This window comes from Aquarana catesbeiana, linkage group LG09 (assembly GCF_042186555.1).
Source record: "Aquarana catesbeiana isolate 2022-GZ linkage group LG09, ASM4218655v1, whole genome shotgun sequence".
Classification (NCBI taxonomy): domain Eukaryota; kingdom Metazoa; phylum Chordata; class Amphibia; order Anura; family Ranidae; genus Aquarana; species Aquarana catesbeiana.
Window position 1 is genome coordinate 63,156,296 of NC_133332.1, and position 13,392 is coordinate 63,169,687.

General features: G+C 41.3%; 1 protein-coding gene across 1 annotated transcript in view; it reads left to right on the plus strand.

Annotated features, from left to right (window-relative positions):
* Window positions 1-13,392, plus strand: part of LOC141107736 (olfactomedin-4-like) — a 46,333-nt gene that overhangs the window by 3,108 nt on the left and 29,833 nt on the right. Inside the window, exon 2 of the mRNA XM_073598662.1 lies at window positions 398-562. Coding sequence (XP_073454763.1) covers window positions 398-562 — 165 coding nt within the window. The remainder of the gene's footprint in view (window positions 1-397; window positions 563-13,392) is intronic.

Genomic DNA, 13,392 nt, shown 5'->3' on the forward strand with positions numbered 1-13,392 from the left:
TGTGGGATAAGGTAAGTAAATGTGCTTTTTACTGGTACTCTAGGCAAAAATTTGTATTTGACCCTGACAGAGTGAGGGGAGCCTCACGAAAAGAGTAATTTTTATTATGTCCCTGGATTTCACCTTTACATTTAGTTGGAACAGGTACTACTGCAAAGCATTTATTCTCTCATCTCTATGTGTTTTGCCTCCACTGGAAAGAAATACATTACAAAGCATCTGGTGTGAACAAAAGGCAATACCAGTGCATTTAACATATTGTTCTAGTTATTTTCATAATAAGATATAAATATTAGAACCCCTTCCAATGATTCTAATTATATTTTAATACTTTGTGTGTTTATCTGTTAGAGCAATTATGTATGGGTTAGTAATGTGTATGTTTGTCTTTTACAAGACGCAGAGTTTGATCTCTGAATCTGGATCTGGATTCCTGGATGAGAATGGAGTCTGTTACTGCACCATCAACCTCCCAGACACCACCTTCCCGGTTGACCGCTTTGAGAAGCTCGAGATAGCAAACCGTAACCTGACAATCACTGTGCAGAAGGAAATCACTAAGGTATAAATATTATATCTCCTATATATAAGTAGGGACTATAGATTAACATACCTCACAACTGTCTGAGAAGCAAAAGAGGGATACATGTTTAGTATAAGGTATGTAGTACACATGCTTGCGATGCACCATGTTACGTAGGCCATGAAAAATTGATATGTAAAAAATTATTGATTAAACTAACAAATGATATTTTTTTACCACTTTTTTTAGCAATTTAAATGAACAAATGCAATAATTTTGCATTTAAATATAAGTTTTACTGCAATATAACACTTCTAGTACACTTCTTTGTAAAGGTCTATACATCAGAACAAAAACAGGGGCAAATTAATAAGTGGCCATGAGGCTTTCTGCATGAAAAAAAGGGTGAGGAATTTGCAGTTGGTGTGTTTAGGAATCCATCCCCTTTACTGCCAATAGATAAGAAAAAGATCACTAGTATGCTGACTAAGGGAGTTGGGGGAAACGGTGCACTAATAACTAGACGCAAGTATATTTTCAAAGAGATAAAGGTAGGTAAAGTGAAAGTAGGTAAAGTCAATGCTTCACTTATTAACATGCTCTTCATCTGAAAATGTTAGTTGTTTGGATCCTATACTGAATTCGTTTCTTCAATATTCTGACCCTGATCAATCTGTATGTAAGGTGTGCTTACATATTTCTGACCCCTTTGATTGGGGAAACTCTACCTACAATCTGGAGAAATGGTGCCAATTGCTAGGTGATAGAGGCATTCTGAGAGACTGAAAAGAGACCTATTTTTAAGGTGTGGAGAGACTTTGAGGCCACCATAATAGTATGAACTGGGGTCTCCCCTTAATGGGGAGAACCTAGCGGTTAGACTGTGTTCTGCAAGGTACTCTTGATATCTAAAGAGAGAGATCTTCAAAGATTTAATTGAGAATCAATAGTGGATTGCAAGATGTAATAGACGCTAAAAACTTTGTTACAAGCTTGTGCCTGATCCTGTAAGATATGTTGTCAGCACACTCCACACTGTGGTCCGTAAATAACTTTGCACTTTATGTCAATCTTGTGGTTGTGCTGATGACATAACTTCTCCATGTGCTATACCGAGACCAGTTGTGAGTTGTTGCACCCTGACAATGACGAGGTCAATACCAGTATGGTTTGGTTTGGGATAATGCTATTGATTTAGTAATGTCCTTTTACTCTGACCTGAGAAGTTATTAGTAAAATTTAACAAGAAGTGACAAAATTACTTTGTACGTAATCCAGCCATAAAAGTACATGTGCAGGTGGGATATGAAGTGAGTTTGATCTGGAAAATGAAAGAGGACCAGAGTGTCATGTCACCATAAATTGTAAGGTGGCTAAATAGTGAGGATGATGTTTTTCTCACCTCTGGAGCCTGAGAAAATAGTCATGCATGAGGAAGGGAAGGCAAGAGACCAACAGTGTTGTGTTAAGACCAATGAGTAAAGGAAGATGAAGGAGGGGCACTGGATATCTGTAAGACCGAAGCTTTTGGTTTGGTCTCTAAAGTGATCAAAGTTGATGATTCCCTTTACTGCACCTAATGCTCTTTACCTTAAAATTCAGCCTCTGCCAGCGATCTCTTACATGCAGATCATAAGTTCTAATCTACATGATCTGCATGCTTTTTCTGCCTCAGTGTCTTAAAGTATTGAAGAGGCAGCCAGACAACAAGCATTTTCAGAAAAGTTCAGCAATGGCAGCCTTCATATTGCTCTCATTACAAGAGGCATCATTATTTTCTGTCAGATCACTGAACAGGAATGTATGAAGGCAATCATGGCTCTGCACAATACTACTTTTATCTCATCTTTAATCTTGATAAATTCCTAAAACTTCAGCTTTTCAGTCATTTAAATGCAAAAGTTCCATCAAAGAGCAAACACTACAAGGTACCTGATATGACATTTGCTTGTCAATATTCCCTCCTCTACAGCACTCTTATTATACAGGGGAAACTGAAATCAAGTATACTTAGCTTCCTAGTAGAATTGATCCCTTAATTCCAGGTGGCATTGAATTCTGACTGAAATTCATGCATATGGATGTCCTGAACAGAATTTAAATCTCAGTGTTTTTTTTTTTGGTTTGCCAGGTTTATGGGAGCAATGTGACCCCCAAAGGACAAATCGGAGACTCTGTATAATGTCATATCTCCTCTTGTAAAAACAAAACAACAAAAAAAAACTCCTCCAAGCATCCCTCACTCTTTACTGTGGCTAAGATAAAAGGCAATATGCAGAAAGGATGTCACTGCTTGTACAAAAAGTGTGGTACAATAGAGTGTGGAAAGCAAGAGCATTCATGATTTACAGCAGTGGGCTAGAGTGAGAAGTAGCACAGGCTGCTAAGCAGTGGCAGCTGGTGCTCAAAATTTTGAGGGGGCGCAAACAAACTGAAAAATTCAGAAAAAAAAACCTGTCAATTGCAGGCTCACTGTGCCATCAAACACAGCCACTGTGCCATCAAACGCAGCCACTGTGCCCATCAATTGCCGCCACTGTGCCATCAAACGCAACCGCTGTGCCATCAAACACAGCCACTGGGCCCATCAATTGCCGCAACTGTGTCATCAAATGCAACCACTGTGCCTATCAATTGCCGCCACTGTGCCCATCAAACGCAGCCAATGTGCTTATCAAACGCAGCCACTGTGCTTATCAATTGCCGCCACTGTGCCTATCAATTGACGCCACTGTGCCTATCAATTGCCGCCACTGTGCCATCAATTGCTGCCACAGTGCCATCAAATGCAGCCACTGTGCCTTAAAATGCAGCCACTGTGCCATAAAATGCTCCCACTGTGCCACATCAAATGTTGCCACTGTGCCATATCAACTTCTGCCACTGTGCCCCATGAAATGCTCCCACTGCGCCATGAAATGCTCCCACTGTGCCATGAAATGCTCCCACTGTGCCCATCAAATGCTCCCACTGTGCCATGAAATGCTCCCACTGTGCCCATCAAATGCTACCAGTGCGCCAACACGGGCGGCGAGCGGTGTCCTCCATGCTTCTTCATGCACCTCGATGTCTTCTCCCCGTCCTCTCTTCCCATCCTCTGCTATGATTGGATGCCTGATAGGCATCCAATCACAGCGCCTGTCGTTTCAGCCAATCAGGTAATGGGTACCTGATTGGCTGAGAGGTGGTTCAGTGTTCGGAAAACAAATAGTCATTAACTTTCCTAACAAAGCTGGGTGAACTGCAAGCGCCAAGCATGGAATGTGAAAGAAACCTGTGCGCCAACAAATTACAAATAAAACTAGAATAATAAGTGAAAAAGAAGCTGCTTCCCTAAAGAGTAACAAAGAACTCCTGTGGCATGTGTTGTGGGGTAGGGGGCACTGTTAATAATATACCAAGTAGAAAAAATTTAAAATATTTCACAAATAAGTATACAAATATAAAAATAAAACAAACAAAAATTATACACATGGCATAGAAGCCAATTGTGATAACATTAGTATAGAAAATGTCCCAAGCAATAAGTTCATTAGGTTCCAAAACAGGAAATTCTTTCAAGGTGAGGATATCTTCCAAACATATATTCAGTGATCCTTCACCAGACACTAAAACGACACCCATAGTGTACCAAATAGGTGATATAAAAGTGCCTTGTAACAGCACTGGGGCTGCTGGCTTGTCTCAGATTTGTGGCTGCATGTGTCTTGCATCCACCTCCGTGGATGGCTTGTGTTCCAACAACCAGAAGGACAACCAGAGGGACTGGAAATGGCGTAGAGTAACATGACCATGTACCACCTCAACATACGTTTCGTGATTATGTCTTATGATTAAGAACATGATACTTATAGTCTGAGCCCAAACTAATTGAAGGAAAATTTGTAAATTGGCAGCCATAGTGCCGGTTTACATTTAATGGCAAACTAAGTACAGCGGAATTAAAAACAACACATCAATGGCAATAATCATGTAAAACTTCCTAAAATGTTATAAGGCAATCTAGGTTTGTAAAAATAATGTACTGTAGAATTTGTAACAGCATGGACCAACATATAGCAAATGCCTATATGGAATGTAATAGGAGAATTGGTGATGAGAGGAGGGAATTGGAAACTCAAATGAAAAAAACACCATATATCCACCAGATGGCGACAGTATGGTGGGCACATAATACCATTAGTCATTTGACAGAAACCAGTTCTAACTCTATATTCATACCATAAGGCTGCATAGTCCGCAATTTATACAGCCACTGGGTTTCATTTTGTGAAATTGCTCTCTTGATATGTGCTCCCCTCCAATGTTTGAAAATCTTGTTGATTCCATAGAAAAGAGTGGGATCATTATTATGAAAGAGTTTAAAATGTTTTGATACACTATGGTTTGGAAAACCTTTTTTGATATTTGCAAGGTGTTAGGTTATTCTGACTCTGAGTTGTCATGTAATTCTACCCACGTATTGGAGGGAACAAGGGCACTTCAACACGTAGGTGACATGGTCTGAAAAACATGTAATCAGGTGTTCGATCCTAATTTTTTTAGTTACAAGCGACTGGAAGTGTGAGATTTTTTTAGAAGTGCCTGGTTTTCTTGTTGTTCTACAGGCTTTACATCTAGTACAGAAATGAAAGCCAGAACCAACCAGAAAAGTTGAAGGTTTCTTTGGGGGCTCTTTGAACATTCCGAGCTATTAGATTCCTTAATCCTGGAGGCCTCCTATAGATAAATTTAGGTTTTGAAGGTATTGAAGATTGTAAATCTTTATCCTTTAAAAGTATAGGCCAGAATTTCCTGAAGATGGATTCAATTTGTTTGTATTATCTGTGGAATCCTGATACAAAAGTCACTTCAGAAGGGATTGTCTATCCATTGAAGCCACCTGATCAGGTGCTTTGTTCAGTGTCTCCAATGGGTAGCCTTTGTCAAGGAACCTACCGGTAAGTGTTTCTGCTTGGAGAAAAAAATCGTCATTTTTGGCGCAATTGCGCCTTAATCACATGTATTGTACTTTTGGGATAGCCCCTATCCACTGAAGATGGTGACAACTGTGAGCTGGCACAAAGCCATTTCTGTCGGTTGCCTTAAAAAAAGTCTTGGTGCCAATAATACCATTGTTTTTTGTAAGTGTAAGATCTAGATAATTCACTTTTTTTTTTGCTAAGTTCCGCTGTGAACTTTAAAACATATTGATTATTGTTCATTTGTGCCAAAAATATTTCAGAGTTTGTCTGAGATCCCTCCCAAAACAAGATAACATCATTGATATACCTTTTGTAAAACCTGAAAGAATGTTCCGACATCTTGGCTCCTACTATAACACACCTTATAAACCAGTCATTCAAAGAAAGGACTGTCCCAATTGCCCTCAAACATGGCATTGTCAAACCCCTCCTAAAGAAACCCAACCTCGACCCTAAGGACCCTAACCATCGCAGACCGATAACAAGCCTCAACACCATCTCCAAGATTATGGAGAAAGCAGTAGTACAACAGCTACAACACCACCTGGACACACACAATCTCCTGGATCCTCTGCAATCAGGCTTCCGTCCAGGCCATGGCACAGAAACGGCACTCCTCAAAATATGGGACGACGTCCTCGAAGCAGCTGATGATGGAGAATCATGTCTCCTGGTACTGTTGGACCTCAGTGCAGCGTTTGATACAGTGGACCACAATACTCTACTCATCCACCTCACAGAAGTAGCAGGAGTCACAGGTTCAGATCTACAATGGTTCGCATCCTTCTTAGGGAATCGCTCTCAGACACTGAAACTAGGAGCATTCTCCTCTGAAACCCACGCAATCTCTTGTGGAGTCCCTCAAGGTTCACCCTTGTCACCAGTACTCTTCAACATCTACATCCGCCCACTCCTCAAAATCATCAGAAAATCAGACCTCTGCTTCCACTCATACGCTAATGATACCCAACTCTACCTTCGCATCACCGGAGAAAAAGACCACCTTCAGCAACTAGAAAAATGCCTCACGTTGATAGACGACTGGATGACTACCAGCTCTCTCAAACTCAACGGATCAAAAACAGAGCTTCTTCTCCTACACGCAAACCAAAATTCCAAAACTAAGACCCCATGGACACCTCCCACCATCTTTGGACAGACCATCTCTCCAAGCACCAAAGCCAAGAGTCTCGGAGTCATTTTTGACTCAGAAATGTCAATGGATGCACAAATAGGATCAGTAGTCAGCGGATCTCACCATCTCCTCTGCCTGCTACGTAGACTCATCCCCTTCGTGCCAGAAGAGGACAAAGCAGCAGTTGTTGGAACAATCATCAATTCCAGACTCGATTACGCAAACTCCCTCTACATAGGACTACCCCAATATCAGCTTGCGCGCTTACAACTCATCCAAAACACGGCGGCAAGACTGTTAACAGTAAAAAAACCCTGGGAATCCATCTCCCCTTCCCTGAGCAGCCTACATTGGCTAACCATAAAGAATGGTATCACTTTCAAGACCCTCTGCCTCACCCACAAATGTATACAAGGAAACGCTCCTCAATACCTATGCGAGAAAATAAAACGCTACACACCTAATCGCAGTCTTCGATCTTTTAACCATAACCTCCTCCTTATTCCAAAAACCCGCTACAAAACAAAGGGAGAACGAAGATTCGCAGTCCAAGGACCATGGCTATGGAGCGCTCTACCTACTCACATTTGCATGGAAGAAATCCATCAGGCCTTCAGAAAGAAACTCAAGACCTACCTCTTCTAAGAAGCTTGACAACACAGGACGGATCCAGCGCCTTGAGGCGATTCAGTTTGCAATTGCAGCGCTATACAAATCATTCATTCATTCATTCATAAAAGGAAAGCGATTTGTTTCTGTTGCTATAGTTTCCTGTTCCCATTTATTTAACACTACGTTGGTCACACTTGGGGCATAGTGAGCCCCCATGGCTACGCCCCTGGTGTGGTTATAGTAGTGATCCTTGGCCCAAAAATAATTGTTCCCCATCGCCAATTCTAGACCTTTTATCACAAACTCTATCTGGGATTTTTTTTATTTTGGATTCTTTTGACCAAGTCCATTGGATTGCTTCTAATGCATCTTTGTGTTGTATATTGGTATATAGGGACTCGATGTCCACTGTGACCATAAGAGAGTTCTCAGTAACAGCAATCTTTTGTAATAACACAATAAGATCCCTACTGTCTGTTAGGTAAGATGGACTTTGGGTAACTAACGGTTTGAAAAACCCATCAAAATACTCTCCTTGTCTAGAAAAGAGGGAACTAATCTCGCTTATGATTGGTCGGCCCGGGGGAAATTCTTTATTTTTATGTATCTTTGGCACTGTATACAACACTGGAACCTTGGGAACATGGAGAATTATGTAGTCTGCTTCTTTTTGATTCAAACTTTTTTTATTCAATCCTTCTGTTACCCACTTTGACAGTTCCATTTTTAATCATGCTGTGGGATCCCCATTAAGCTTTTTGTAGGTGGCTGTATCATCAAGTAACCTTTGAATTTCTTTATAGTAATATTCTCTAGTGAGTATCACCAGCCCCCCCCCCCCTCCCCCCCCTTGTCAGCTGGTCTGACAACTATTTGTTTGTTTTCTTCCAATAGTTTTATTCCTTCCCATATATGCTGATTTGTGGTATGTTTTTTCATTAGAAATTTTCTGGCCTCGTCCCGCACCATGTTTCTAAATACCTCTATATAATGATTAGTGCCTTTTTTGGGATTAAAGACAGAATTGTTTTTTAACTCACTATTTAGAAAATGTTGGTCAGCGCTTATACAGTCAGAGAGGTTATTTTGTGGGCGCCAGGCAAGTAAATTTAAACAACCATCAAGATAAAAAGTATAAATGACATTTTATTAAACACAAACAGAGTTTAAAAATTATTATGCTGATTACACATAAAATAGAACAAACAGCGATACATATCTACATAAGAAAATGGGGAGTCACTCAGCACTATAGTCCCGACATGTTTTGCTCGCTGGGGCATTCTTCAGGGGATATGTGTTGAGGGACCAAGCTGGATATGTCACTGCATATAGTAAAATACAATTAGAAGCCATTCAGATATTAACCAAGAATATATAATTAAAGAAAAAAGAAAGAAAAAGAAAATGTTAGTGATTATCCAAAGCTAAATGGTTCGACTGCCGACCATTGAATAGTTACCTGCTGTGGAAATGAAACCAGACCTAAGAAAACGGACACTGTGCTGTATTGGGAGGAGTTGGCCTGGGTGGGCCCAGGTGAGGGCCATAGGACCAAGGTCTGCCATGTAAGGAAATAATGTGAGTGGAGTGGTGATGAAATGGTTGAAAGGTGGAATGGTCAGGGAACAGAAAGAGGGGAAAAAAGGGGGGGGGGGGGGCGGAAGAGAGAGCTGGGGGGAGGAAAAAGAGGGGGAGGCATGAGGGAGAAGGGAAGGAAGGGGAAAGGATGAGAGGAGATAATGAGATAAGAGGAAAGGAACCGAGGGGAAAAGAAGAGAAAAGGGAATAGGATGTAGCTAGTAAGAAAGGGGGAGAAAAACTGGGGAAGGGGAGGGGGGGGAAGGGCAGGGGGGAGGGAAAGAAAGGAGAAAGGGGGGGAGCGGGGGGGGGGAGAGAAGGTACCGGGTGGGGGCAAGGGGGAAGGGTAATGTAGGAAGTGGAATATGTGGAGGGAACCGGAGAGTGATACAGGGTGTAAAAAGGAGTGAAGTGGGGAAGTGAAGATTACTTCACTTACACAGGACCAAACTAGGTCTCAGACAAAGCGAGGACTGCCAAATAGGAATGTTTCTCTAATTAGAAAAGATAAGGGCCATAATGAATATCTACACTGATTGATACTGAATATGGGAAAGTATATGTGAAAAGGAAGCACTGCTATTATGTGGTTAATTTGGCAAAAAATAAACTTTGCAAATATTATTAGATATGTTGGTCATAAATACAAGAGCAAACCATAATCCTGTATACTGATCGTCTAGATCCACTTTCAAAGGAAAAAGTGGGAGAAAAATTCCCTTAAGAGAAGGTACCAGGTGCTTATATTGAGTCAATGATTAGCATGAGCCAGCAGTGCTTAGCAAGGAACAAACAGATTAAATATAGAGCAGGACGGTAACAGACAAGGTTTTGTTAAGAAACATAGCAACAGAAGGATGATTTAGAATTACCTTTTACAAGAAATTACACCGAAGTGGCAGCCCGTCCGTCAGCTAGATGCAGCATAGTGAAAGAGGTTTAAACGTGTGTAAGTGAGGGTCACATGTCCGCCAACATCCAATAGAGCGGGGGAAAATGAAAGGACGGCACAGGAACAAGTGAGGATGAGGGTAGAAACGACATTACCCATAGATCAACACGAGCTGTGTGCGGAGAGGTAGGGGCGGACGCTCGAGCAGCTTAAAGAGCCCATTTAGTGGGCGTGCCTCTGTCCTCTCCACTCACGGACTCGAGAAAGAACATAAAATGTGAGGAGGGAGAAATCATGATGTGGAAAGTGAAATACTGTGAAGTAGTGGTGATAAATGAAACAAAGAATCATGTTAAATACATATGGGGCGATTGAAAAAATAAATAAAGCGCAGTGTCAATCACATCGCTTGAAAAAAAAAAAAAATTGTTGGATGCTGTTGGCAATAGTAAAGGAAGAGACATAGGGTAACTAAAATGAACAATAGAAGAGCAGATGTGTAACAGTGAACAGTCGGTAAATATCAAACATCAAAATATTTATAAAAAAATGATACATTTTATTCAGCAAAAAAAATACAACAAGAATACATAATATACTATAGTAAGTGTGTCGTAGCACAGAACTAGTTAATAGTATTACAAATAAATAAATTTAAGTACACTTTAAACAATATGGGAGAAGAAAGAAAAGGGAATATGGAAGGTGGAAGATAAAAATGTCTCAGGAAAGGGAAGGAGGGGGAGGGATTAGGAAGGAAGGGAAGAGGGAATGAGGCATAGAGGTGGGGAAAGGGGGAGAGATATTAAGGGTCCAAAAAATGGACAAGATGGAACAAAAAGGTTACAGAAAAGGCTTGAAACTAACTGTTTCGTTGAGGCCAGGATAAACCATAGCCTTGAGGCTGTTTCCATCTGGCCTCAAGTTGTGGTAGAGCGCGATCAACACTACCTCATCTGGCATTGAGGGGCAGATGATCAAGAGCAGAGAAAGAGATCATTTGGGAATTGAAGTTGTGGTACAACTCTACAACAGCTGTTACCATTTTACGTTTGGCAATAGGACCTACATGGTCACGAATCCTCTTAAAGAAGAGATGTTTAGTTTTGCCAATGTAAGAAACACCCACATTGGCATTGCATGATATAGATCACGCCAGGGGTTTGGCAAGTCACGTTATGTTTAATGGAGTGGGTTGTGCCATTTGGAAGGAGTGTAACAGTACTGTTATGTCCCGTACACACGGTCGGACTTTGTTCGAACATTCCGACAACAAAATCCTAGGATTTTTTCCGACGGATGTTGGCTCAAACTTGTCTTGCGTACACACGGTCACACAAAGTTGTCGGAAAATCCGATCATTCTGAACGCGGTGACGTAAAACACGTACGTCGGGACTATAAACGGGGCAGTGGCCAATAGCTTTCATCTCTTTATTTATTCTGAGCATGCGTGGCACTTTGTCCGTCGGATTTTTGTACACACGATCGGAATTTCCGACAACGGATTTTGTTGTCGGAAAATTTTATATCCTGCTCTCAAACTTTGTATGTCGGAAAATCCGATGGAAAATTTCTGATGGAGCCCACAAACGGTCGGAATTTCCGACAACATGCTCCGATCGGACATTTTCCGTTGGAAAATCCGACCGTGTGTACGGGGCATTACTGATAAAGCTACATACGTCACAGCTACCACAAAAGAAGGTTCCTGTCAATGCAGGGACTATGGTGGATGTTGGATTATGGTGGCTGTGAACTACACAGTGCTTGCTACACTGGGATTGTTGCTTTGGCCTGCAAAGTGTTTTTTAATGTTTAATTTTGTAATATATTTCTCAATATCGATAAATGGGTCAAACTTAACAATTTCATCTGGTGCAAATTTCAAACCCTGATGTAAAACTTCCAATTCTTTGTCTGAAAATGGGACCTATGCTAAGTTAATGATAACTGAGTTTAATTGTCTCTTTCTTTTTCTTTCTCCCTCTTCCTCTTCTACCTTTTTTTCTGCATGTTCTTTGGGGTAGTATGGAGAACTGGACGGGATCCTGTAAGGCTCTTTCCATCCTCTCCATTCCCCCCGGTATTGATTTTGATAGGGTGCTGGTCTCCCCCTAAAATTGCCTCTAGAACCCCCTCTTGGTGGTCTAGGTGGATACTGATTGCAACTCTGTTTATATTAATTGTACTCAGATGGTCTGTTGTCCAAAGGTGCAAACCTATTGTAGGTGGGCACTGGGTGTGGAGGTGGATAGGGGTAGGGGTTTGGTGGGGGGTACTTTTTGGATTATTTAGAGGTTTGTTGGTTTTTTTGGGGGGTACTGGAAGTTTTTGGTGTCTTGGCCATTTGTGCTACTACATTATGAATTTCAATCTCCCTTTCTGCTGATGTTTCTGGCGATGAGGCCGGATTAAGGGTCTCCTGCCATTTATAAACTTTATTTTCCTCAAAATCCTTAATGTCCCTTTGATATTTTATTTTTTTTTCCCTTTATTTCCCCATCATATTTGGATAGATGGGTTTGTAAAGTTTTAACTCTCTCTACATATTCAGTATTGGTCTTGAATGGTTTAATTTCCCACCATATCCTAATTTACTTCTCCATGTCATATTTTAATTGTTTAAACACCTTTTCTAGATCTAGATTGGGACTGGGGGTCTGTTAAAAAAACTTCTTCAATATTGATGTGGCATTCCTTCATGAAATTAAACACATCCATGGCTGCGTGAGTGTGAAAAAGTTCAAAAAATACTAATTTTTGATACTTACAGTAGAGAATGTGAAAGAATCCTCTGCACCAACAAATTACAAATAAAACTAAAATAATAAGTGAAAAAGAAACTGCTCCCCTAAAAAGTAACAAAGAACTCCAGTGGCATGTGTTGTGGGGTAGGGGGCGCTGTTAATAAAACCCAAAGTGTACCAAATAGGTGATCTGCATGGCGCTCGCTGTTTACCTTTTTTGATGCCTATTAGAGCCTGTGGCTTTAATCAGGTGCTTCAAAAACATCCCCGCCGCTGTAATTCAGGCGCCTGGCACCCAAAAATGGGCTGGGCACCTGAATAGGGGGTGGCAGCAGCGGCCATAGATAGATTCATGCAAAGCATGAATCTATCTATTGATGATAGAGGGGGTGGCAGGAGAGAGGGGGCGGCACCCGTGCGTGCACCGCCACTGCTGCTAATGCTACTGCCACCTGCCAGGGCCAAACGCTTACTATTTCTGGTCCAGTTTTGTAATGAGTGGCTCACACTGTTTGTGCACCTTTGCCTTCTTCTCTAGTTACTTTACTGCCCTAAGGCTCTTGCACCCTGCTGAGCCTAGACTTTGAATAATATCTTGATATCATAATCTCTATAAATGTACTTCACCTAACTAAGCTCAACTGTGTTTGCCCCAGTATACCTGCACAGGTGGAGTCCTTAGGGGAAGAATCCATATTTGCCAAACTCTAACAGAGAAGTCCATGATTTGGTGGACTATTGGTCCCAGCAGACCTCTGCAAGATTTTGATTTTTTCTCAAGCCTTCTCTTTCTGACCCCCCTCTGGGATCCAAACCTCTTCCCTTTTTATAATACACAGGAGGGAGGCTGGACCAGAAAAAGTTTGTGAACATACCCAAGGAAGGTGGCAAAATTTATTAACCCCTTCCTCCTGACCTGGTTGGCCAAATAGCTAA